The 26,037-nt window shown below is 47.0% G+C and overlaps 1 protein-coding gene across 1 annotated transcript in view; it reads right to left on the bottom strand.

Annotated features, from left to right (window-relative positions):
* Positions 1 to 263: 263 nt before the first annotated feature.
* The window catches only part of LOC144754109 (E3 ubiquitin-protein ligase TRIM39-like), a 113,467-nt gene continuing 87,693 nt past the window's right edge, over positions 264 to 26,037 (bottom strand). The window contains exon 6 of the mRNA XM_078641674.1: positions 264 to 1,273. Within this exon, the coding sequence (XP_078497800.1) occupies positions 708 to 1,273 (566 nt within the window). The 3' untranslated portion in view covers positions 264 to 707. The remainder of the gene's footprint in view (positions 1,274 to 26,037) is intronic.

Genomic DNA, 26,037 nt, shown 5'->3' with positions numbered 1-26,037 from the left:
TACTTTATAGGGAACAGTACATTTCGGAGATGTAAAAAAAAAGTTGCTAGATCATTGCAATGTGTGACTGTGGGTTCTGGGAAATTGCCGCCAATTGACGTGGTTAGGGATTTAACAATTTGGAAACGCAAACAGTAAACATAAGAGTTACCGACAGGCCGGTAGTTTAGTTGTTTTCAACCAATATTTTACTATTATAAACATGTTAGATTGGGCCATGCATATTACATTTAATCTTATTGCCCTTTCAATAGTTTGCAGACAAGAATTATTAATCTAATTATAATTGGTGATTTTTGTTGTATAGATGCATATGCCACCGACATGCACCCCAGCACACTACCCACATGCATCCCACCAACACACACCTTATAATAACACACCACACCATGCCACTGCCCCACGTCACTGCACTAGACACCAGGTTTGCAGTACGGAGCACAGCAGCCACACTGCTCTACAACATACCTTAGAAACATTGCCAAAGCCAATACCTCTGGCTAAAGACTTATAAGGTCCGAAAGGAGAGACCTATTGGCTACGCCAATGCTTGTTTAATTTAGCAGAGACTTTATCATATGTTACAAGCGGTTTGGTGGATGATTGACATGACAAACATTGTCTGCCCTTGTTTGAAAATTGTGCAAGGAAACGAAATACATAGTTTCAGGTGAGGCTTCTGGTTGTCATGGAAACAGGTGAGAGGGTCATTGTGAAGAAGATTCTTTGGAATGTTGGAGTTTGAAGATTTCGTGGAATGACACTAGTCTCAGCTCCACTCCTGTCCCGAGACCGAAGTACGGGAAGAGCCTCTGTGTGAAGCGGGCCTGCGGGAAGGAGTAGAGAAGCTCCATGGAGTCAGCATTGTACAGGGACAGCCGCCCCCCCTCGTAGTCCAGATACACCCCCAGCTTCAGGGGCTTCTCACGAGGGGACAGAGGGGTCTCAGGGGAGGTGAGAGCCGTGTACTGACCCTCCCACCCCGATATAGCCCAGACTCCCCCCTCAGGTGCCGATGTGAAGTCTCCCTTCCTGTCCACAGACTCTGCTGCGACCCCAACCTCACACCCTCCCCCCTCCTCCCGCAGCGGCTGCACCTCCCAGTAATGTCTGCCGGAGGTGAACCCCTCACTCCCCAGAACACAGTGGTAGTGGGTGAATCTCTTGGGGGTTTCCGGCAGGTGCTGTGCTGTGTCCGTCCGTCTCACTCGTCTCCGTCCCTCAGACAGGATAAGTCGAGGATGAGCAGTGTCAGGATCCAGAGTCACCGTCACTGCAGAGAAGAGATTCACAATTAGAGATTCAATGACACAAAGAAAGGCTGTAATTACTGCTTCTGTTTTACATGCGATTAATTAACACCTCATCTGACAGGAGCACGCGGCGCTAGAGAGCACAGCCGCTCACTACACTAAAGCATGCGGTCTAGACTGCTCACTAAACTAAAGTGCGCGGCACTAGACTGCTCACTACACTAAAGCGAACGTCACTAGACTGCTCACAACACTAAAGCGTGCAGCACTAGACTGCACACTACACTAAAGCGAACGGCACTAGACTGCTCACTACACTAATGCAAATGGCACTAGACCGATCACTACACTAAAGCGTGCGGCACTAGACTGCTCACTACACTAAAGCGCGCGTTCATCCAAAGCACACACCACACCGCACAGCACTACATAGAGAGGGCAGCAGGTAGGGCACTGTACTAGTTAGTACACTGCTTTAGATGGTACAAAGAAACAGAGCTACCCCAAGGTATACAGTACTAGTCAATACACTAGTGAGAGAGCTAAAAGAAGAATATCTCGCTGAACTCCACCGCCCTGTAGAAACACTACAGGAGCTGAGCCAGAATATCTCACTGAACTCCACCGCCCTGTCAGGAACACTACAGGGGCTGAGCCAGAATATCTCACTGAACTCCACCGCCCTGTAGAAACACTACAGGGGCTGAGCCAGAATATCTCACTGAACTCCACCGCCCTGTCAAAAACACTACAGGGGCTGAGCCAGAATATCTCACTGAACTTCACTGCCCTGTAGAAACACTACAGGGGCTGAGCCAGAATATCCCACTGAACTCCACCGCCCTGTCAGAAACACTACAGGGGCTGAGCCAGAATATCTCACCGAACTCCACAGTCCTGTCAGAAACACTACAGGGGCTGAGCGAGAATATCTCACTGAACTTCACTGCCCTGTAGAAACACTACAGTTGCTGAGCCAGAAAATCTCACTGAACTCCACCGTCCTGTAGAAACACTACAGGGGCTGAGCCAGAATATCTCACTGAACTCCACCGTCCTGTAGAAACACTACAGGGGCTGAGCCAGAATATCTCACTAAACCCCGCCGCCCTGTAGAAACACTACAGGGGCTGAGCCAGAATATCTCACTGAAGTCCAACACCCTGTCAGTAGCCACAGTCCAAAGATTCTTATTTCAGTTTTGTGTCAACACTAACTTGAAATAAAAATTGAACTTTCTACCCAACTGGTATTCCAAGTGACACAGTATTACCACATGCAGTATTACCACATGCAGTATAGCCATGTGCAGCATAACCACATATGGTATTTCCACATGCAGTATTACCACGTGCAGTATTACCACATGCAGTATTACCACGTGCAGTATTACCACGTGCAGTATTACCACGTGCAGTATTACCACGTGCAGTATTACCACGTGCAGTATTACCACGTGCAGTATTACCACATGCAGTATCACCACATGCAGTATTACCACATGCAGTATAAATGAACATAAAAGCAATATAAGGTGTAAGAGAAACACGACAATAATGGCAGCCCATTTCTTACAGGAGCAGCATTGCGTAAATGACCTGCAATGGACGATAATTGAGCAGTTACCATCTGAGGTAGACCTCTTTAAAAAGGAGCAGCGATTTAGGAACAAATATAACAGGCCTAAATGACGCCATACCTTGGGGCCAACTACGCTGAATATCAAACTAAACACTAGGGACCCCTTACCTCTATCGGCAACTGAATAACACCTCTCGTGGGTTTAGAGATATCTAACCACTATCATCTCCTCATGGAATTCTAGGTGCGATTTGACAAGAATTATATAATTATAACAAAATCATCATCAGCTAGGTCGTTTCCTAACAACAAACCATAGTTCATGATATATTTAGGACAGATCGTTCTTTAAGTTGCTCATCACAGAACTGCCTCTGCACGAATAATAACTGTATTTATTAACACACTACTGGCAGACAGGGAGTCAGCTTATCAATTGGAACAACAGCTCCGTTTCCACTGACGCTAGGGCACCAGTGTGAATCCCCACACATACGCTCCAGCAAACAAAGAAAAATCTCCTTGTGCAAGCGCCAAGCAACATCTTGCCTTTGAGCATGCGCGGAACAGAAGGAACAAGCACTCGCGCATTGCATACTCCGGCTCCTTTCTCATGGCGTTTATCCCCGGGTACTTTGACGGATCTGGTGCTGCGTGAAGAACTGAGGACAATTATTGAAGAATTTTTTGATAAAAATGTAGGATCCGTGGAGAGCATGGGTACAGTGTGGGAGGCCTTTAAGGTGACAATACGGGGAGCATGTATAAGTTTACAATCAGGGGTCCTTAAGTCATTGCGGAACTCCATGGACAAACTGGAGGGTGAACTGTTGTCACTAGAACGACTGCAGGAGCTACTGCCGGAGGAGTCTCGGTTGGCTGAAATCCGGAAGAAAGTAACTGACTATAACGACCTCGCAGATCAGGAGGTTAAATTCTTGTCCAAACGCACCAGGGCGCGGTACTATAGTGAGGGGGGTCGCACAGGACGCGGGCTGGCAGACAGAGTTAGAGAACCCTGGGCTAGGCACTGTGGTGTACAGGAGATAGTGGATGACGAGCGCGACTGGCATCTTAGATTGTTTTGTACAACACTATGAGCAGATGTATGGACATAGGGAGACGGCAGGTGAGGACGAGTTAGCGCAATATTTGGACGACATAGCATTGATCTGGCTGTCGAGGGGACAGCAGGATTTCTTAATGCATCACATTACTGAGGGGGAGCTTCGGGATGCAATTGCAGCTGTGCCGAATGGCAAGGCGGCCGGCACAGACGGTTTGCCGTCCAAATTTTATAAAGAATATGTGGATCTACTTTTGCCGCGCTTGGGGATGGTTCTGGAGGAAGCGCTGGAACAGGGACAGGTTCCGGCAACGATGAGAGAGGCACTGTTGGTTGCGCTGCCGAAACCTGCCAAACCCCTGAATCACTGCGAGTCGTATCGACCTCTGTCCCTGATGAATACGGACGCTAAGATTATTGCCAAGGTGCTAGCGACGCGAATGCAATTGATATTGCCGGTTATGGTTTTGCCGGATCAATCCGGTTTCGTACCCCTCCGCTCCACTACTCATAATTTGAGAGCTTTGTTCGCGGTTCTGCATCTTCTCAAGCCAGATCTTGCTGCAGTGGCAGTGCTTTTGGATGCTGCGAAAGCATTCGACTCCGTGGCCTGGCGATACATGATAGCAGTGCTGCATCGCATGGGTGTGCCATATTTCTTTACGTCCTTGATCACTCTGCTGTACACAAACCCGATGGTGCGAGTGAGGGTTAACGGACATGTGTCGGCACCATTCCCAATACAGAGGGGGACTAGACAAGGTTGTCCCCTTTCGCCGTAACTATTCGCTGTCATATTAGAACCCCTGGCTTGCATTCTGCGGCAAAGATATGCCGACACAGCGTTACGATTCCCTCTCAGGTCTCTGGCGGTGTCCATGTATGCCGATGACATGGTCTTGTACATAAGAGACCCTGCTCAGAATTTGGAAAGAGTACTTCGGGAATTCATTAGATTCGGGCATTTTTCTGGATTGTCGATCAACTGGGATAAATCCATATTGTTACCCCTCACGGATGCCACACTGCCTTTCCCATTGGAATTTCCGTTGGAGTGGGCACTGGAGCCGGTGCGCTATCTGGGGATTTGGGTGCACAGCGATTGCAAATAAACAATACGGGCCAACTATGGAGTGGCTATTTCGAAATTGGAAGATCAGGTCGCGCGTTGGGTTAGGCTACCACTCTCGTTTGCTGATAGGGTCTCCCTCATCAAAATGGTGGTTCTTCCTAAATTTCTGTACTATTTTGTTAATGTGCCAATCGCCCTGACGTCCCATTTCTTTGGGCAACTGCAATCACTATTAATTACTTTGGCATGGGCCGGGAAGAAGCGGCGAGAGAGATGGGATGTATTTACAAAACCTTATGAGTTGGGAGGTTTTGCTGTACCGGACATGAAACTTTACTATCTTTGCGCTTAGGCTCATTTTGCTACTTACTGGTTGTCAGCTCCGCAATACATGCCGCATGTGGCACTTGAGGCTAGCGCAGTCCTTCCGCTGCCACTCAAGGCGATGATAGTGAATCCTCACTCAATATTTCAGAAAGGGGAAGTGGATACGGTACACAGTACGTACAGCGCATGGCGGGAGTTAGGCAAACGATTGAATAGATTGCCACTGTATGCCCCAGGTATGCCACTACTATATCATGCTGAGATCTCGGTTTCGAGTGAATTGGGAGCCTTACAGTTACTACAGGGTGCAGGGATTACCACTATGGGAGATGTGTTTCCGATTGCCAATTTCCTTCCTTTGCAGACCTTGTTGGGTCAGACGAATAATTCCATCACTACCCCTTGTTGTTAAATATTTTGTCCACCCTAAGCGTGGAAGGGTATACTCAGATGTGAGTCCCTTGCTCATTGCACCATCAGGATTCAAGCAAGCCGGGCCGACGACGGCTGAAATGCCAGAAACCGGTCCCCGGAAGCTTGTTTCCTTCCCAGTGTAAGAATTGGCTTGGTAGTTTGGTTTGCCCTGTTCCCATCATGCACTGGGACAGGAACAGACTAAATTGCAAATAGCCAGGTTCTGAACTGGGATGGTGCAGTGAGCTAAAAAACGATGTTGGATCTAGCCCTGATCTCTTGACTGGGTGAGAGTATTCTGCTTAATTCAGAAACTCTGTCCATCACCACCCCTTGTTGTTAAATACATGCCGCATGTGGCACTTGAGGCTAGCGCAGTCCTTCCGCTGCCACTCAAGGCGATGATAGTGAATCCTCACTCAATATTTCAGAAAGGGGAAGTGGATACGGTACACAGTACGTACAGCGCATGGCGGGAGTTAGGCAAACGATTGAATAGATTGCCACTGTATGCCCCAGGTATGCCACTACTATATCATGCTGAGATCTCGGTTTCGAGTGAATTGGGAGCCTTACATTTACTACAGGGTGCAGGGATTACCACTATGGGAGATGTGTTTCCGATTGCCAATTTCCTTCCTTTGCAGACCTTGTTGGGTCAGACGAATAATTCCACTATGGCTACGTTTATTTATGTTAGACTCCGCGCTGCGATACGTGCCTTGTACCCTTCCTTTCCGGACGAACCACCGGTGTTAGGTGCCTTGCAACTGCTATATACAACGGCGAACCGAGTAAAATTGATCTCATGATTATACCGGGCTTCACAGGAGGATGAGGGAGGAGGGGGTGTGGCGGCCAAAGCTAGGTGGGATGCATGTTTGCCGGATCCGCTGACTGATGATGAATGGTCTGAGTGCTGTTCCATGACCGGAGGATTTGCGGCTAATGGAAATTTCCGTCTCATTCACTATAAATTCCTACAACAGTGGTATTATACGCCTGTACAGTTGGCGAGATATGGCCTACGAGACACGTCCAGTTGTGTGCGTTGTGGAGTAGAGGATGCTGACTTTATTCATTTGGCATGGGGGTGTGATCGAGTGTATGCGTTTTGGGTAGCTGTGACTGCAGCGCTTTCCGAAATGATATCGATCGATATTACTACTAACCCGCGACTATGCTTGTTGGGCATAGCCTCTAGAGTGCCTGCCGGGGTGAGAGGCTTAGTAGTGCTAGTGCTGCAGATTGCTAAGCGCAGAGTGGCTGTTTCCTGGGGGGGAAAACGAGCACCAGATGTCAAACTCTGGTTGCAAGACTTGGCATATTGTCAGGATCAGTTGACCTGTTACTATGAAGAGCTGCCGGTTACCTCCAGACCACAAGATATATGGGGCCCATACACAGAATACATGTTGTCGAAGCTTGCTGATGATGGGAGCCCCTAGTTAGTTTTCATTGTGTGGATGTTCGCGACTGAGATGTGGATATGATGTGGGTGTTCTTCCTTCCTATATGAATCTCTAATAAAGACATGAGGGTGGCCCCTTGTCCTGCCGTCCATCTGTCAGTGGCACGGTTTTTCCTACTGAGCTATTCTTCTACGATATACAAGGCCTAACCAGTCACCAACCAAAGATGCGTTGCAGTGCATATTCCGTATACCTTACTTACCACATGCTTTTCCGTATTACTTCTTGATGCCATGATCTGAGCCCTGGGATGTTTGGGTGGGGGGATGTTGAAGTATTCAGTTATTGTTGTGGTGTATCTAAAAATGAGACTGCTTATAATATGCATAAGAATTGTTGCAAGACTCAGGTTCCGCATTATAGCATGATGACCACATTGCCATTAATCTTCACTACAGTGAATATTTACAACGATTGTGAAGTATGTGCGAACTACTTTGCGGCCGGCCCTTCTTTCGGGTTGTAGGCCATCAGCTGTGTTCTTGTAATAAGTGCAATAAAGGTCTTCAAAAAAAAAAAAAAACACGTGCACTACTCACAAAAAAAACCCGGTCAGCCCATGTTTGGGCACATATCTGCCCTTAATTTACCCCGTAATTGGCAATTTCGAGAAACAGCGCTAGTATATAAGGCCCACATTTCCCACAGCGGCATTACCAGCGCAGCCGCGTTGAGGGGAAGGTGTTTGACTGCATCCAGAGTAACCGTGAGTTATTTATACCCTGAAGGAGGAGGATAACAGAAAGTACTAGTAAGCAGACAAACTGAAATAAATTTTCGCTCACATTCACAGGTCGCTAAACTTGGCATGATGGGAACCCCCAATATACGTGAGAAGGCTCATGAGGCTTATTAATGAATATTACTAAGTAAGATACCAAAGTTTCTATTTTCCTTTCTACACTACAGGAATTTAGGGAATGAGCAGAATTCAAATACGTGTGTTTTATGTTTGTTTTGTCCAAGTCCTTGTTTTTCCTTTACAGGGTGCACGATCATTTGTAGCATGACCAATATGTTTAGACATCGGCAACCCTTCACTTTTTTCTAAGGTCACTGCAACCTGGAAGATACCTATATTATTGTGAGATCAGTATTTGCAATGCTTTTTTCTCCTTCTAGGTCTTTATAATACGCCAATTGGGCGAAAAGAGACTACAGACCATTATGAACTATGATTTAGGTACACACACCTTATAGTTCACCCTTTTTTTGTATAATACACTTTTACATTCATGTGAGTAAGGTGGGGAGTTTTGTGCATAATCCCGTCCTGAAGAAGGAGTTTCCAACTCCGAAACACGTTCATGTAGACGCACATATGCGGTTGATGTACATAATTATAAACTAACAACCTCTCACCGCACCCCTTTTAATGATACCAGCCCGGGGGCTAAATAAAAGTTTTTCACCCCACGAGCCAGGTATTTTTTAACTATCACTTATCACTACTGAACCCCACTACTCACGTACAATCATTACCTCACACACACCACACATGGTCCAAAATCAGTGCTCCCACGTAGTCGTCGGTCGTAGCACGTCGCATCCCGTAGAGGGGTGCGAAGACCCCGATGATGAAGCATTACACCAAGGGGCCTGTTGGTGTGTGAGGGGTATTTAAACAACACTAAGTGCTCCCCACCACAGTAGGGATCACTATCACTATCCAAGTGGATTCCACTTTGTTTATGAAAAGGTTGACGTGGAGCACCCGATGGGGCTGTCGGGGGGTCTTCAAATCCATGACGTAGGTGGTCTGGCCTCGACGCTCCACAATCTTGTACGGACCAGTCCACCTGTCCTGCAGGCGCTAAGTTCCCCAGGCTCCATGATCCACACCTTCTGTCCAGTGTCCAACTCCACCGTCCGAGAGTTGCGGTCTTACCACTCCTTCATGACGGCTTGGCTAGCCTCCAGATTGTCTGAGGCTTCCTTCCACAGCTTGGCCATCTGGCTGTGGAATGCCAGCATGTAGCTGACAACATCATAGGGAAGCTTCTTCAAAGTTTTCTCCCACCCCTCCTTGAGAAGGCTGAGGGGCCCCCTAACGGGGTGGCCATAGAGCAGCTAAAAGGGGCTGAACCCGACTCCCTTCTGTGGTACCTCGCGGTATGAAAACAGCAGGCAAGGGAGGAGGACGTCCCACTTCGGTCTCAATTCCTCTGGCAGACTCCGGATCATCCCCTTCAGGGTCTTATTGAAGCGCTCTACGAGCCCGTTAGTCTGGGGGTGGTAAGGAGTGGAGAACCGATAGGTCACTCCGCACTCCTTCCACATAGCCTGCATGTAGGCAGACATGAAGTTTGTTCCCCTATCTGACACCACGACCTTGGGGAATCCCACTCGGGTAAAAATCCCCATCCGGGCCCGCGCCACCACAGGTGCAGTGATGGTCCTCAGAGGGATAGCCTCCGGGTACCGAGTTGCGTGGTCCACTAATACCAAGATGAACCGGTGTCCTGCAGAGGTCGGAGGGTCCAACCGCCACAAATGTCAATTCCGACCCGCTCAAAAGGGGTCCCGACCACCGGGAGCGGTTCCAAAGGGACCTTCACTTTAGTCCCAGTCTTGCCACTTGCCTGGCAAGTCTTGCAGTAGGTGTCAGAGGCAACTCTCATCCTGGGCCAATAGAAATGCGGCACTAGCCGCGCAAAGGTCTTGTCCTGGCCCAGGTGTCCAGCCAAAGGTATCTCATGCGCCAATTCCAATAAAAAGGCCCGGTAGCATTGGGGGACCACTAAGGCCCTCGAAGATCCATGCACCGGAACCTTAGGTTCAATGTAAAGGTGGCCATCCTCCCAGTACACGTGGTAACTGCCGGTCTCCTGGCTGGTTGTTTGGGCTCCGGCCTGCCGCCGCATGCCATCAAGCGTAGGGCACTCCTTCTGCGCCTGACAGAATTCCTCCCGGGTAGGCCCTCCTTCCACATGCCACTCGGCAAGGGTCGGCAAGTCCCCCACAGGAACAACCTCCACCCCCGCGGACTCTGGGGGTACCTACGCGGGCTCCCCATCCATCACACGGGGTGTGTCCTCCACTCCATTCTCCTCTGGACCGGCATTGGGTTGGGCCATAGTTTCAGGCTCCAACCCAGGTTGAGTTCCTTGCCGGGCAGCCATGGACTGCGTGACCACACAAGTCCACCCTGGTAACCCCAGCATCTCAGCATCATGGCAAAATGCGATGCTGTGTGCGCTACGAATTTCGTTTTATTAATTAAATTGTGTACTTACCTGCATGTATCCATATGCCAGTTTTTAGGTCCCTCTACCCTGCCCCTCCCCCTCCCCGCCTCCCTGCCCCACCGTAACTCCCTCCACGGCCCGCGGCTGGTCAAACCGCAGCCGCAATGAACAGGCACTAAACCGAGCCGCTTGCTCTTCTCACTCGGCACCACTGTCTGGCCGCCACCGCAGAATAGAAGGGAGCCGGTATCTGCAGTTCAGCGGAGCCGCGGTTCGGTAGGTTCCCGCTTGCTCTTCTCCGCCACTCATCTTAGCTGTCCACCACCACAGAAGGAAAAGCAGCAGTATCGATAGGCTCAGCAGCGGGAGCCGTGCTTCTCGCTCGCTCGCTCATTTGCTCTACTCTGCAATCAGCCGCTCCATTTAAGGGAAGTTCAATACCTGTCCTGTCCCTCCAAAGTCAATCAACGGCAGAAATGACATTCATGACCTCTGACCCCCGAGGGAAGGCTTGCCAGTCAAAGTGAGCGATTTGCACAATGATCCAAGTGCAGAGATTTCATTCAGAGGCGCCCGGGCGAATAATTAGGTCAGTGTAGGTACATGCACTAGGTCAGTGTAGGTTCATGTGCTAGGTCCCTGTTGGTGATAAAACTTTGGAAAATAGAATGTGTTATGTGGTAAATACAAAATTCTGAGGTAATTTTCCATTTGATTGTCCCAGAATACTGCAGTAACTAAGTTACTCGCAGTTGTCAAGCCTAGCAGTATCATAACAGTATCATCGTTCGACACGGTCTCCCACCAGATCCTGCTCAGGAAATTGGAGGAGATCGGACTCAGAGGACCTGCTCTTCAGTGGATGATGAGCTTCCTGTCCTCCCGTTCTCAGACCATCAATTTAGGCCCTTTTCAGTCAAAGACGATGGAACTGAGCAAGGGAGATCCCCAGGGCTCATGTTTAAGCCCCACCTTATTCAACATCTATGTTGCTCCCTTGGCAACCTCCTCAGGACCTGTGGCTCTACGCCTATTTCATCTGCATTGCTGATGACACTCAGCTCCTCTTCTCATTGAATAAATCCACCTACTTTGTTCAGGGAAGATAGGGATTATGCTTTGAGGAGAGGCATCCATGCTGTGGACACCAGACTGGTGGCTGGTAGCGCTAGGCACCCCCTTGCCCGACCAAAAGACCCTTGTTAAAAACCTGGGCATTCAACTAGACCGGGAGGAGCGTGCCGCTTATACTGCTGGCTCCTGCTTCTACGTGCTGGGTTTGTTCGTGCGTTTCCTTTCCTCCCAGATTCCACTCGCAAAACCCTCATTCAGACAATGGTAGTGAGCCGCTTAGACTAATGCAACGCTCGCCCGGTCTCAGCCTATGTATCCTCGCTTAGCAGATTGCAGGTGGTTCAGAACACCGCTGCGCGCATTGTCTCGAATGCCCCCCAGAAAACTGTCTCCCTTCCTCTCCTTCAACAGCCTCATTGGCTTCCGTGCGCAAGCGGGTTAAATTCAAAATCTGCTGCAACGTCCACAAGGCCTTGTATAACAATGGACCCCTCTACATCGCAGAGAAACGTAATCATTATGTCCCTTCTAGGACCCTCCGGTCAGGAACAAAATCGCTTCTCTAGGTCCCAGGGATCAGGAAACAAGGTTAAGTGTGAAATGCTTTTGCTACCTCACTCCCCTTTATTGGAATCAACTCCCCATTTACCTGAGACATTGTCCTGATTATCTCCGATTTAGAAAGCTTCTTAAGACTGCTCTGTTCTAATAATGCTCATCAGCCTATCCAGCAGCACGGTTCAAAGCGCAGAGATACCCCTTTGGGGGTGATTTAGGCGCTTTATAAAACCCATAAATAAATAAACTAATTAATGTGAGGTGTGAAATTACCGCATCTGAATTTCCGATAAACTTAGCATGAATGTCCAGGGGGAAGAATGATTTAAACAAAGGAAATGCGTCAGCACATATACAGAAGGGAGATTAGAAGAAATCTAGAAAAATCTGGAAAAGACAAAGTTTAAGGACAAATCAAGGAACTGTACCCTGACGTGAGTGCACGTTACCACTAAATACCATACAATACCATACAACACCACACCATATCGCGATCCCATTCTATCCATTACCCCCATACCAAACCATCCCATACCACTATACCATACTATACAATGATCTCACCCTATACTACACCACATCATACATACCATCAAAACATTCCATGCCATACCAGTCCATACCATCCAATCCCTTCCAATCCAACCCCATCCCACCATAACATCCCATACATACCATACTATTCCGTAGCATACCACACCACACCATACATACCATAATAACATTCCATACCATACCAGTCCATACCATCCCATCCGATCCAACACCATCCTACCATAACATCCCATACATACCATGTCATTCTGTAGCACACCACACCATACCTTAGCACACCATCCCATCCCACACCATACCATAGCATACCACACAATACCATCCCATACCACACCATACCACACCATCACATAGCCCACCATACCATAGCACACCACACCATACCATCCCACACCATACCATAGCACACCATCCCATCCCATACCACACCATAGCATACCACACAATACCATCCCATACCACACCATACTACACCATCACATAGCCCACCATACCATAGCACAGCACACCATACCATCCCACACCATACCAGACCAGCCCATCCTAGCCCGTAACACACCATACCACAGCACATCACACCACACCATAGCACACCATCCCATCCCACACCACAACATACCACACCATACCATACCACACCACACAACACCATACCACACCATCCCACACCACACAACACCATACCGCACCATCCCTCACCACACCATACCATAGCATACCACAACATACCACACCATCCCATACCACACCATACCATAGATTACCACACCATACCATAGCTTACCACACCATACCATACCATCCCATACCACACCACACCATAGCATACCACACCATACCATACCACACCATCCCATACCACACCATACCATAGCACACCACACCATCCCATACCACACCACACCACACCATAGCACACCACACCATAGCACACCACACCATACCATACCATGGTCCACCACACCATAACACACCACACCATACCACACCACACTATAGAAAACTACACCCCACCACACCACACCAAACCATCCCATATTACACCACACCATAGCACACCACACCATAGCACACCACACCATAGCACGCCATACCATAGCACACCATCCCATCCCATACCACACCATAGCATACCACACAATACCATCCCATACCACACCATACTACACCATCACATAGCCCACCATACCATAGCACAGCACACCATACCATACCATCCCACACCATACCATACCACACCACACCATACCATCCCACACCATACCATAGCACACCATCCCATGCCATACCAGACCATACCATAGCATACCACACAATACCATCCCATACCACACCATACTACACCATCACATAGCCCACCATACCATAGCACAGCACACCATACCATCCCACACCATACCATACCACACCACACCATACCATACCATCCCACACCATAGCACACCATCCCATCCCATACCACACCATACCATACCATCCCATACCACACCATACCATACCCTAGCCCACCACACCATCCCACACCACACAACACCATACCACACCATCCCACACCACACAACACCATACCGCACCATCCCTCACCACACCATACCATAGCATACCACAACATACCACACCATCCCATACCACACCATACCATAGCATACCACAACATACCACACCATCCCATACCACACCATACCATAGATTACCACACCATACCATACCATCCCATACCACACCACACCATAGCATACCACACCATACCATACCACACCATCCCATACCACACCACACCACAGCACACCACACCATAGCACACCACACCATACCATACCATAGTCCACCACACCATAACACACCACACCAAACCATCCCATATTACACCACACCATAGCACACCACACCATAGCACACCATACCATAGCACACCATCCCATCCCATACCACACCATAGCATAGCATACCACACAATACCATCCCATACCACACTACACCATCACATAGCCCACCATACCATAGCACAGCACACCATACCATACCATCCCACACCATACCATACCACACCACACCATACCATACCATGCCACACCATACCATAGCACACCATCCCATGCCATACCACACCATACCATAGCATACCACACAATACCATCCCATACCACACCATACTACACCATCACATAGCCCACCATACCATAGCACAGCACACCATACCATACCATCCCACACCATACCATACCACACCACACCATACCATACCATACCATCCCACACCATACCATAGCACACCATCCCATGCCATACCACACCATACCATAGCATACCACACAATACCATCCCATACCACACCATACTACACCATCACATAGCCCACCATACCATAGCACAGCACACCATACCATACCATCCCACACCATACCATACCACACCACACCATACCATACCATCCCACACCACACCACAGCATACCACACCATCCCATACCACACCATACCACACCATACCACACCATACCACACCACACCATAGCACACTGTGGAAAAGTAAATTTTGCCATGTTCTGTGTCCCTACGTGTTCCCCATCTTATGTTGTATGTGCATGATTAATATGCATATGTATTCCCCATGATCGATTAAAGACGCAATTACAGTTGTGTCCATCTCTAGTATGCCAGTTTCCAGTTCTCGTGAAAGCTACGAGTATTAGGCCTATGTAAAGCTACGTTGCCACGTTTCTCAGTGTGCACGTTATTTCATTGTAAAGTCCCTGTTTTCTAGGCCTCAAAAGGGCCCGGACTCAGATTCAGCTCCTGTCTCCTGAACCCTCGCTGAGGAGCGATACAGCCCCCACCTGTATCCCTGACCCTTCACTTACTTCCTGCCTCACAGTGCCCGGCTCGTCCTGGCTCTGCCTCCAGTCTGCCAAGAGTATGTTATGATTCCAGTTATCAGTCCAGCTCTCCTTCTCTGCATTCCTAAGCTACTGAATCGCATCAATAGTTTCAGTCATCGTCTAGCCTTTACGTCTCCATGTAAGAGAAATACTGTATTTATGGTCATTTAATATTCCTCAACACATACTACATGCAGAATAATGCATGCACCAGTCTTAGTGTCTGTTAGCCTTTGCCCTGATAACTTTTGGATTCTATCAACATGTTCTCTAAACATCAGATACTAGATAGTGTTTAGGTACATGTCGCTCTGACTCTCCAGACTTTCGTCTCTCCTTCTAGCTCAGAAGTCATAGCCCCCAGCTTCTCCTAGTAACACGTCATTGTCAGTTTGCGCGCACCACTAGGTTAGAGGTCCCGGCTCCTTAGGTAGCCCCCTCCATGTTTCCGCCCCATTTATGACATATTCTGTTACGTTTACATCACATGTCCATGTACACGCCTCCTGTTACACCCACTTTCATCCTTATCTCTCGCGACTGTTATAGGCCCCACCCACTGTTCCGCCTACTGTATGTACTGTAATGCAATTGTTTTAGTATATATACTTGTGTATTGTTATTAAAAGACAGCGCGCGCTCATTCCAGCTCCTGCCCGACAGCTGTCGGGGCCCCCCCTGTTGGCTAGCCATCCCAGATCTTGCCAGTGCAGGTTGTCCTGTTCCTGTCCTTTATGCTGTATTAAACCTGCAAACTCCTACTACCTCGAATCTTGACTCTTATTTATTGAGCTATCTGTTATTGTTATATCTAGTCAAAAATAGAGGTATTATTTATTTATTTACCACATAATGGCGCCCGAATAGGGACTTGCCCTTTCCCCATGCGCCGGTGAAGCCACGCAAGCCCCCTGATCCTCTGCAGCCGTGACGGAACCATACCGTGCACGTGCAGATATTTCTGCTTCAAGTATCCCTCAGGCCCACGGAGGAGACGGAGGTTGCGGTCCAGCATCCAGACGAGGCGGTGGAGGAACGCGGCGAGTCCCGACCAGAGCCCAAGCCGAGAGTCCAAGGTCCGAGGTATCCGGAGGCCCACCCGTAACAGAAGTCCGAAGTTCGTCCGTCCGGCGTCATAGCAGTCCAGTCCAGTCCGAGGCCTTCCGTTCTTGCTGCCCGGTGAGTACCGTTGCTGGGGTAGTATCTAGACAGGGTCAATTGCATTGTCTCTGGTCCGTGGGTTTGGGTACACAGATCCAACACGAAGTGTCCACTTAGGTGGATGCGGGTCCTGACGTGTCTCTTTATGAGACCGGTAAGTTTCGTACTGTTTCAGCAGTGTATCTAGTTTCTGTTCTAGTCTGTTCTGTTCTCGAGAAATTCATGTATTCTGTTTTCAGTATTCCAGGTAGTATTTTGTCCGAACTGTTATTTTAAATGTCATTCATGTATTTCGATGTCGTGGTATGAAAGTGGTGTAATTATCGTGTTCATTGTGTATTGTATTGTGTCTAGACTACAGTTCAGTCATGCCTTTGTTTTCCAAATTACGTCAGTTAAAAACTAGAAAAGGTCTGTTAGAAGAAGCAGTTCCTGTCCCGCCTAGGGACAGTCCAGGTCATTTTATGTATCAAAAGCATGGCATAAGTGCCATATTATATCTAGATTTATGGGTGGAGTACACCAAACAGTTAGAAGAAAAGTATAGATGGCCCGTATCGGGTACATGGGATGCCGAGTGCATCATGCGAGTAGAAGAAGTATTATGGAAAAAGAAAGCCCGACAGTCACAGAAAGATGCCATCGAGTTATGGCGCAAAGAATCTCATAAAAGAACCGAAAAAGAAATCAGAAAGTCAGAATTAAGTAGAGAAACCTCAGAAAGAGCCCAAGAAAGGGAACTAATCGAAATAGGTGAACGAGTTAAAACCGAACAGTCAGACAGACAGAGGAATGCCCTCATTAAGGGTATGTATCCTCTTCTTGCCGAGGGCTTGCCAAAAGCAACCCCGGAGGCATCCAGTAATTTTCCGCCACCCTTAGTTCCGACCAATCTGCGTCACAAACCGACCGCAGCTGAGATTTTTCTCTCGTCCTATTTGGACGACACAGTCCCAGAATATGCAAATCCTGTTCCGCCAGCTCCTGTAAATAATGTAAATCCTGCTCCTCCAGTCACCGGGGCACCTGTTACAACACCTGTTACGGTACCCCCGGTCCAGCCCGTAGTACAAATTCCCGCCACATCAGTCACTCTGCCAGCACGAAGAGTATCAGTCGACGATTCCAGTTTAGGGGCCGCGGGAGGAGGTCCTCCTGGTACCCCGCCGCCAAGTAGACGTCTAGGGGCAGTCGAGTTACATGAACGTGCGTTACAGCGTACGCCTAAATATAAGTCCATTGCAGAAATCAGGCGACTTCTTACTGAATGCTGTTATGATCCAGTCCCAGGCGAGGATAGTATGGTTATATATTCCGTACGTATAAGGCAGGTGTCCGAGTATTTGGTCACCCTACCGAATATGAAAGAAGATCTAGACAGAATGTATCGTTTCATTCGTACGGGAGACGATTCAGAAAGTATTGGAGAAGTCATGTCTCTCAGGAAAGCTGAGATCCAGTTCATGTTATTAAAGTTTCTGATCAATTGTTTAATACGGGAACAAGATTCCCCGACTAAAGATCCGACCGAAATGAGAATTCTGACAAAGTGGAGTGATAATATAGCCGAGGGTAAGCACAAGACACTCAATAGTATAGAGAGTATGTACAAGAAAATACGTAAAGAAATAATAAGGTTACACGAACAACGCAAAGAAGCACAAGTAAGCGAGAAAGAAAATGACTCTTCTACTGAAGAGGTAGAGGACGAGAATCCCGCCAGAATAGCGTATGTGGGTAAATCTAGAATTCCAGACCGACATTTACGCCTAGAACACAAGAAAGTCTTTCATCTTCCAGCACCGGAACAAGGTTCCCTAGAACAAGTATTTCAAGCTACCGATCACATTCTGAATTCACGAATCGGTTATAGTGAATTAGGTACCATGCATGAACAAGAACTAGCCCGATCAGCAGTCCGATGGATTACTGATTCTACCACTTTTCCAGACGAAATAGTGGCACAAATGTTTCTGAAATTACCCCCAGCCGAGCAGCGACTGGTGGGTATGTATATGATCCAACACCTATTACACTGTATGAGGGTCAACATTCTGATCCAGGTCCGTTACATGATATCCTGAACGAGTTACTCCAGTATAGATGGAAAGGTTTAGGTACTGATTTAATTAGTGTCATTCTAGAACAGCGCCATAAATACAGAACGTTTTTGAACCCGCATTTTGTTCATGTCTCACCTCCAGAAAGTAAACCGTTTTACATAGACAGACAGCATCCGTTACGAGAAGTACACCCAGTTAGGACAGCGGGTGGTGAAATGCAACGAGTATTTGTTTACACCCCAGTTACCAAGATGGAACTCTTAGAGATGAAGAAATTAATTCCCTGTCACGACAAAGATCCAGCAGGGTTCCACCGAGAATTAAAAGACATGCTCCGTATGGGAGAATACACGTATCCAGATATTATTAAAATGCTAAAAGTCCTGTTGCCTGCGGGCATATATGAGAAACTCAAGGAAAAAGATTGGGAGGTGGGAGAGAAAAAGATCGATTGGACAGCTCTAGAAGCTGAAGATAAGATACGAGTACCAGGTACCGGTCTTGGAGACAAATGTAAAGAATTACCTGAACTATTAATACAAGTTTTGCCTAGATTATTAGCCACTAAAAAGGAAGACTGGGATGCAATCTCAGCCTGTAAACAGAAACAAGACGAAGACACTAGTGATTTTTATTCCAGATTTGAGAAATGTTTCATAATAAACAGTGGTTTGAAGACGAGTAGCGAGTCATACCCTCATCTTTTTGTTACTAAACTAGTCGAGAATTCAAGTCCACAAGTTAAAAATCGAGTTTTGAAAGTCGAAAGTACATGGCAAGCTAGTACTCCGTCCCAGATGTTACAGATGCTCCAGTATCCCCAGAATAGAATCAGAGAAGAGCAAGAACACGAGAGAAGACGTATGAAAGACACGAAAATGAAAGTACTAGTTGCACAATCTGTTCCTCAAGACAGTCAGAAGAGGGGTCCAAATCAAGCCAGTCATCCTGCAGCTCCCGTTAAAGGGACATGCAATTACTGTAAACAGCCAGGTCATTTCATAAACGAGTGTGCAGTTCTGAAACACAATATAGCCACTGGTAAAACTAAAGAAAGACCACGTCCGCCTAGACAAGAACAAGTTTCACAGACTTCTCAGCCACAGAATGCACAACAGACAGTTCCAGCACCGCAGCCTATAGCTGCAACACAACATGTTACACAGCAGATGTACCAGTATGCACAGTCAGAGTATCCAGAGTATCAAGCGTATTCATGAAACAGCCTAGAGAGGGAGGTAGGCTTGCCTCTCATCGAGATTCCTGTAGATCAAGAAGGTCCCTATGTACATAGTCAAGTATTGGGGAAAGACAGAAAGTTTTTGATTGATACAGGGGCAAGTAGGACGACTATTAGTCACGACGAGGTTCCAGGGGCTCCGCTCTCAGGCTCTAGAAATGTTTCCCTTGGATTTTCAGGAAAGCCTATTGTAAACGAGATTTCTAAACCAGTTACTCTAGAAGTAGGTCCATTGTCCCGAACTACTGATCTATTGCTTACAAAGTCATGTCCAGAAAATTTGTTAGGTATTAAGACACTGAAAGCATTAGGTGCAGTTATTTGCTGCTCCCCAGAAGGAATACGTTTGTTTTTACGTGACTTTAAGGGTCACTATGTATTACGTGATTTTGATCCAAGATTACTGAATGTTCCCCAGCATCTATGGGCGCAAGGTCCAACTGATGTTGGTTTTATGCAAATCACACCCCATCGTGTGACTCTCAAACCAGGTGTAGTGTTACCACGAATCCGACAGTACAGATTGCCACCTGAGGCTGTAGCAGCCTTATCCAAAATTATTGACGAGCTCATTGCTCAAGGAGTAGTTGTAGAAACTGACTCCAATGTATGTAATTCTCCTATCATTCCAGTCATGAAACGTACTGATCCAAATGCACCTCCAGTATATCGATTAGTGATTGACCTTCGAGAACTTAATAAATGTATCATTCCCCAGTACCCAGTTGTTCCAGATATCTCATCTCTATTGACAGCCATCGATTCTGAGGCAATATTCTTTACAGTAATAGACCTCAAAAACGCATTTTTCAGTGTCCCCATTCATCCAGACAGCCAGTTCCTTTTCGGATTTTGTTTAAATGGAAGGAGCTATAAATTCACACGAGCTCCTCAAGGTTTCACAGAAAGTCCTAGCATTTACAGTCAAGCACTTAAGAGACAACTAGACAACATTCACATGCCAACTGACACTGCCCTGCTCCAGTATGTCGATGATCTACTGATCACAGCCCGTTCTGAACGTGCTTGCGAGCGAGCATCACTTACAGTCCTGTATTTCCTAGCCGAGATGGGGCACAAGGTGTCTCCTTCAAAGCTTCAATTCTGTGTCCAGCAAGTGATCTACTTAGGCCACTTACTGTCCAAGTGGGGTAGGCAGTTGACACCCGATCGCATCCAGTTAATAGCGAGTCTTCCTCAGCCCAAGACACAGAAGGAGGTACGTGCTTTTATCGGCCTTACTTCTTATTGCAGACAATGGATTCCTCAGTATGCATTTCTAGCTAAACCACTGATACAGTTAACGACACAGGAGGCAGCCGTATCGACTGTCCTCCCTTGGACATCTGAACATGCACTTAGTTTCAATGAGTTAAAGAAAGCTTTATGCCAAGCTCCTGTTCTAGCTACACCGAACTACAGTAAGCCTTTTACACTTTTTGTCACAGAACGTGATGGTACAGCGTTATCTGTTCTTGCACAAGATCAAGCAGGACAATACAAGCCCTGTGCTTATTTTTCGAGCACCCTAGATCCAGTAGCCCAGGCTCTGCCTGCGTGCCTCAAGTCAGTTGCAGCCACAGCACTAGCTATCAGACAAAGTGATTCTATAGTATTAGGACATTCCTTGACAGTACAAGTTCCACACTCCGTGGAAGTTCTTTTAAACCGAACACAGACCCAGCACTTGACAATTGCACGTTTGACAGGTTATGAATTGACACTGTTCCAGCCACACATAGAAATCAGACGCTGCAACGTTTTAAATCCTGCTACACTGTTACCGTCAGTTACTTCAAATCCTGCCACACATGATTGTGTGGAAGTTGTTAACACTATGACAAAGCCAAGACAAGATCTGACAGATATTCCATTATCAGATCCCGACCTGACACTTTATGTGGATGGTTCATGTATGAGAACGAGTACAGGAGAACTAGTAGCCGCGTATGCAGTGACTACTGACACTGAAGTTATTGAAACACACCGTATTGACACCCTGTCTGCTCAAGCAGCAGAGCTAGTCGCTCTGACACAAGCCTGCATACATGCCAAGAACCTGAAAGTTAATATTTACACAGATTCACGCTACGCATTCGGAGTTGTACACGACTTCGGAGTGCTCTGGCAGGAGAGAGGTTTCATGACTTCTCATGGAACCAAGATTCAGCATGGTCTCCTCATTCAAGCTCTGTTAGATGCAATACATTTACCGACATCTATTGCCATCATGAAATGCAAAGCACATACGAAAGTTACAGACATTATTTCTCAAGGAAATGATCTAGCAGATCGAACAGCCAAGCTTACAGCTCAGACTCCAGACATACCAGTTAACAAGACACCAACATCCACTCTAGAACAGACTACTTGTATGACAGTTAAGGACCCTACTCAGGATGTCATAGATATCCAGTTACATGCTACTCCCGAAGAAATCAAGAAATGGTCCGAACAAGGAGGGGTCCAGACAGATCAGGGATGGTTGACGAAGGAAAAAGCCACATGGTTTCTCCCCGACTCAATGGTTCAAGTCATTATCAATACCGCACATAGTCCAGCACACTTAGGAGAAAAAGCCATGTTAGACAGTATCCAGAACATTTGGTTTAACAAGCATTTACGAGCTGCAGCCAAGCAGAAAGTCCGTACTTGTATGATATGTTGCCAGTTCAATCCAGGTAAAAGTGTCCCGGTGGAACAAGGTGGATTCCAGCCTCCTGACCACCCTTTTGAAGTCCTCCAGATGGATTATATTCAGATGGAGCGATGTCGAGGTTTCAAGTATGTCCTTGTAGTTGTATGCGCTTTGTCCAGGTGGACAGAAGCATATCCAGTCCCAGATTACACAGCCGCAACCACTGCCAAGCAGTTGGTTCGTGAATTCTTCCCCCGTTATGGACTCCCTGGGGTCGTGTATTCTGATAACGGCCAGCCATTCTCATTGGAATTAATGAAGCACGTTTCCCTTTTGTTAGGGTACCAGTGGAAGTTCCATTGTGTACGCCATCCAGAAGCAGCCGGTCTCGTAGAGAGACATAATCAAACCTTGAAAATCCGCATTGCCAAAATCTGTCAAGAAAAAGGTGTAGACTGGTTAGTTGCCTTGCCAGTCGCCCTATTTTATATGCGCATGGTCGCACATTCCAGATCAGGTCTGTCCCCTTATGAGGTCGTATTCGGCCGCCCCCGAACATGTGGGGTACACCTAGACCCCGAAGTATTACAGATGTTTCCAGTAATATGCTGACAGATTACCTAGCTTCCTTGATGTCTGCCCTACACTCTTGTCGTTCACAGGTTGCCGCCGCATTTCCAGACAATACCGAGGTGAAACCGCATGAAATCGTTCCAGGAAGCTTGGTTCTTGTCCGGAATTTTGTTCGTTCAAGTCCGCTGGAGCCTCGCTGGAGGGAGCCGAAGTTAGTCCTTCTAACCACCCGCACAGCCGTGAAGTTGGAAGGCAGGAAAGGCTGGGTGCATCTGTCTCACGTCAAGAAATTTCACGGACTAAGACCTAAAACTTTAAATAACACTTCTACAGATACTATTCTTAAGGACTGTCCCGCCAATGACATTGATTCAAAACCTCCCCTGTTAGAGGAAACTCCGCAGCAGGAGTATAAAAAGATGCTTTGGTCTAGTAAAATAAGTCAGCCAGTTTAATTGTCTAAGTCCTCCCCTAGGTGAAACGGTTAGACAGGTATCTGACATGTATGAAATAGACCCCCATAGTGAGAGAGTTAGTCAAAACTCTATCCGATGTATCGTTTTTCTAAGTTTTATATTGTTTCTCAGCCTGATGGTTACCTGCACGAGTTATGCATTTCATTTATGTTTTCCAATTTCTCATGTAAATAAGTCTTCTAATGCTACAGTAGAGCACACGTTTAGTGATCTGCCTCCTCACGAACTATCCTATCGTCTTGCTATGCGCAACAATTCATTTATCCGTATGTTACATTATTCACACCAGACCAGCAATGCCACAAATTGTTGGGTGTGTGGTCGACTCCCCCCTTTCCAGACACCTAAGGGAGTTCTGCCACTCTTTCCTTATCCATTTTCACATAACGGTTCATGTGGAGCCTGGTCCATGTTAACGTCATCTTCAAATGATATGTCCCTTCTGAACAGTACATGTTTTCCAGACAAGCAAGGTCTTCCCCACAGAACAGGGTTAGATCTAGAAAATGAAGTTTATAATTTGGGTAATTATTCTTCGAAATTCATGGTCCTGAATGTTCAGTCTGATCCTACTCCAGACTTACCTGCTATTTCAGTACTACCAGTCAAAGGCGAATTATGTGTCCGAAATAACGGTTCCGTACATGTAGGACATAGTGATTGTACTACTATTGTCGAGTATAGTGACAGTGGGAAATCTATTTTCAAAGCTTCACGTCATTCTTATTTTGTTTGTGGTCAGACCGCATATGTTCGTCTGCCCCTCGATTGGGATGGAACATGTTACATTGCCTTCCTACTGCCACCAGTTTTTCTAGCCCCATCTGATTATCATAGAAACACACATCTAGTACACATTAGACATAGAAGGGAGATTGAATCCCCGATTGTCGATCAAACTGAAACTGCTCTAGAACAGTATACAGATTTCAATAAAGGTTTCTTCTTCTTTATAGGACCTATCCAGAATAGTAAGTTAATACGTAGACTGACCAGAACCCTTGAAGCAGTAGTGAATGAGACTGCCTCTGCTCTAGGTAACTTAACCGAAGAGCAATCTGCTATGATCAAAATCGTCTCGTTCTTGACGTCACACTGGCCGATAGAGGAGGAGCATGTAGAGTCATCGGATCTAGTTGCTGCATTTTCATTCCTAATAACGCGCCGTCTGTTTATTCAGCTATAACCAGACTTCATAAAATTGCCCATCAGTTACACCAGAATCCAGGCACCTGGACATGGTCCGGTTGGTTTTGGAGTATAATTTCTGCCTGGGGATGGAAAATATTGTCATTTCTAGGTATTGCAGTAGCGATCATATTCAGTTGCTGCCTCTGTATACAATGTGGCCCTGCGATTTGCGGCATTTGTGCTACCTCTTGTATTCCTAGTCCCAAGTCCCGTCCTAGATCCCGTTCCAAGAAAATTCGAGACGAGCAAATGATACTGTATGAAATGATAGACGGTATCATGAATATTGATGTTTCCTGATGGAAACGTAGTGACAAGGAGGGAATGTGGAAAAGTAAATGTTGCCATGTTCTGTGTCCCTACGTGTTCCCCATCTTATGTTGTATGTGCATGATTAATATGCATATGTATTCCCCATGATCGATTAAAGACGCAATTACAGTTGTGTCCATCTCTAGTATGCCAGTTTCCAGTTCTCGTGAAAGCTACGAGTATTAGGCCTATGTAAAGCTACGTTGCCACGTTTCTCAGTGTGCACGTTATTTCATTGTAAAGTCCCTGTTTTCTAGGCCTCAAAAGGGCCCGGACTCAGATTCAGCTCCTGTCTCCTGAACCCTCGCTGAGGAGCGATACAGCCCCCACCTGTATCCCTGACCCTTCACTTACTTCCTGCCTCACAGTGCCCGGCTCGTCCTGGCTCTGCCTCCAGTCTGCCAAGAGTATGTTATGATTCCAGTTATCAGTCCAGCTCTCCTTCTCTGCATTCCTAAGCTACTGAATCGCATCAATAGTTTCAGTCATCGTCTAGCCTTTACGTCTCCATGTAAGAGAAATACTGTATTTATGGTCATTTAATATTCCTCAACACATACTACATGCAGAATAATGCATGCACCAGTCTTAGTGTCTGTTAGCCTTTGCCCTGATAACTTTTGGATTCTATCAACATGTTCTCTAAACATCAGATACTAGATAGTGTTTAGGTACATGTTGCTCTGACTCTCCAGACTTTCGTCTCTCCTTCTAGCTCAGAAGTCATAGCCCCCAGCTTCTCCTAGTAACACGTCATTGTCAGTTTGCGCGCACCACTAGGTTAGAGGTCCCGGCTCCTTAGGTAGCCCCCTCCATGTTTCCGCCCCATTTATGACATATTCTGTTACGTTTACATCACATGTCCATGTACACGCCTCCTGTTACACCCACTTTCATCCTTATCTCTCGCGACTGTTATAGGCCCCACCCATTGTTCCGCCTACT

The sequence above is a fragment of the Lissotriton helveticus genome, chromosome 5_1, assembly GCF_964261635.1.
Source record: "Lissotriton helveticus chromosome 5_1, aLisHel1.1, whole genome shotgun sequence".
NCBI lineage: Eukaryota > Metazoa > Chordata > Amphibia > Caudata > Salamandridae > Lissotriton > Lissotriton helveticus.
Note: the sequence above shows the minus strand (reverse complement) of the source record. Positions and strands in the feature narration are given on the sequence as shown.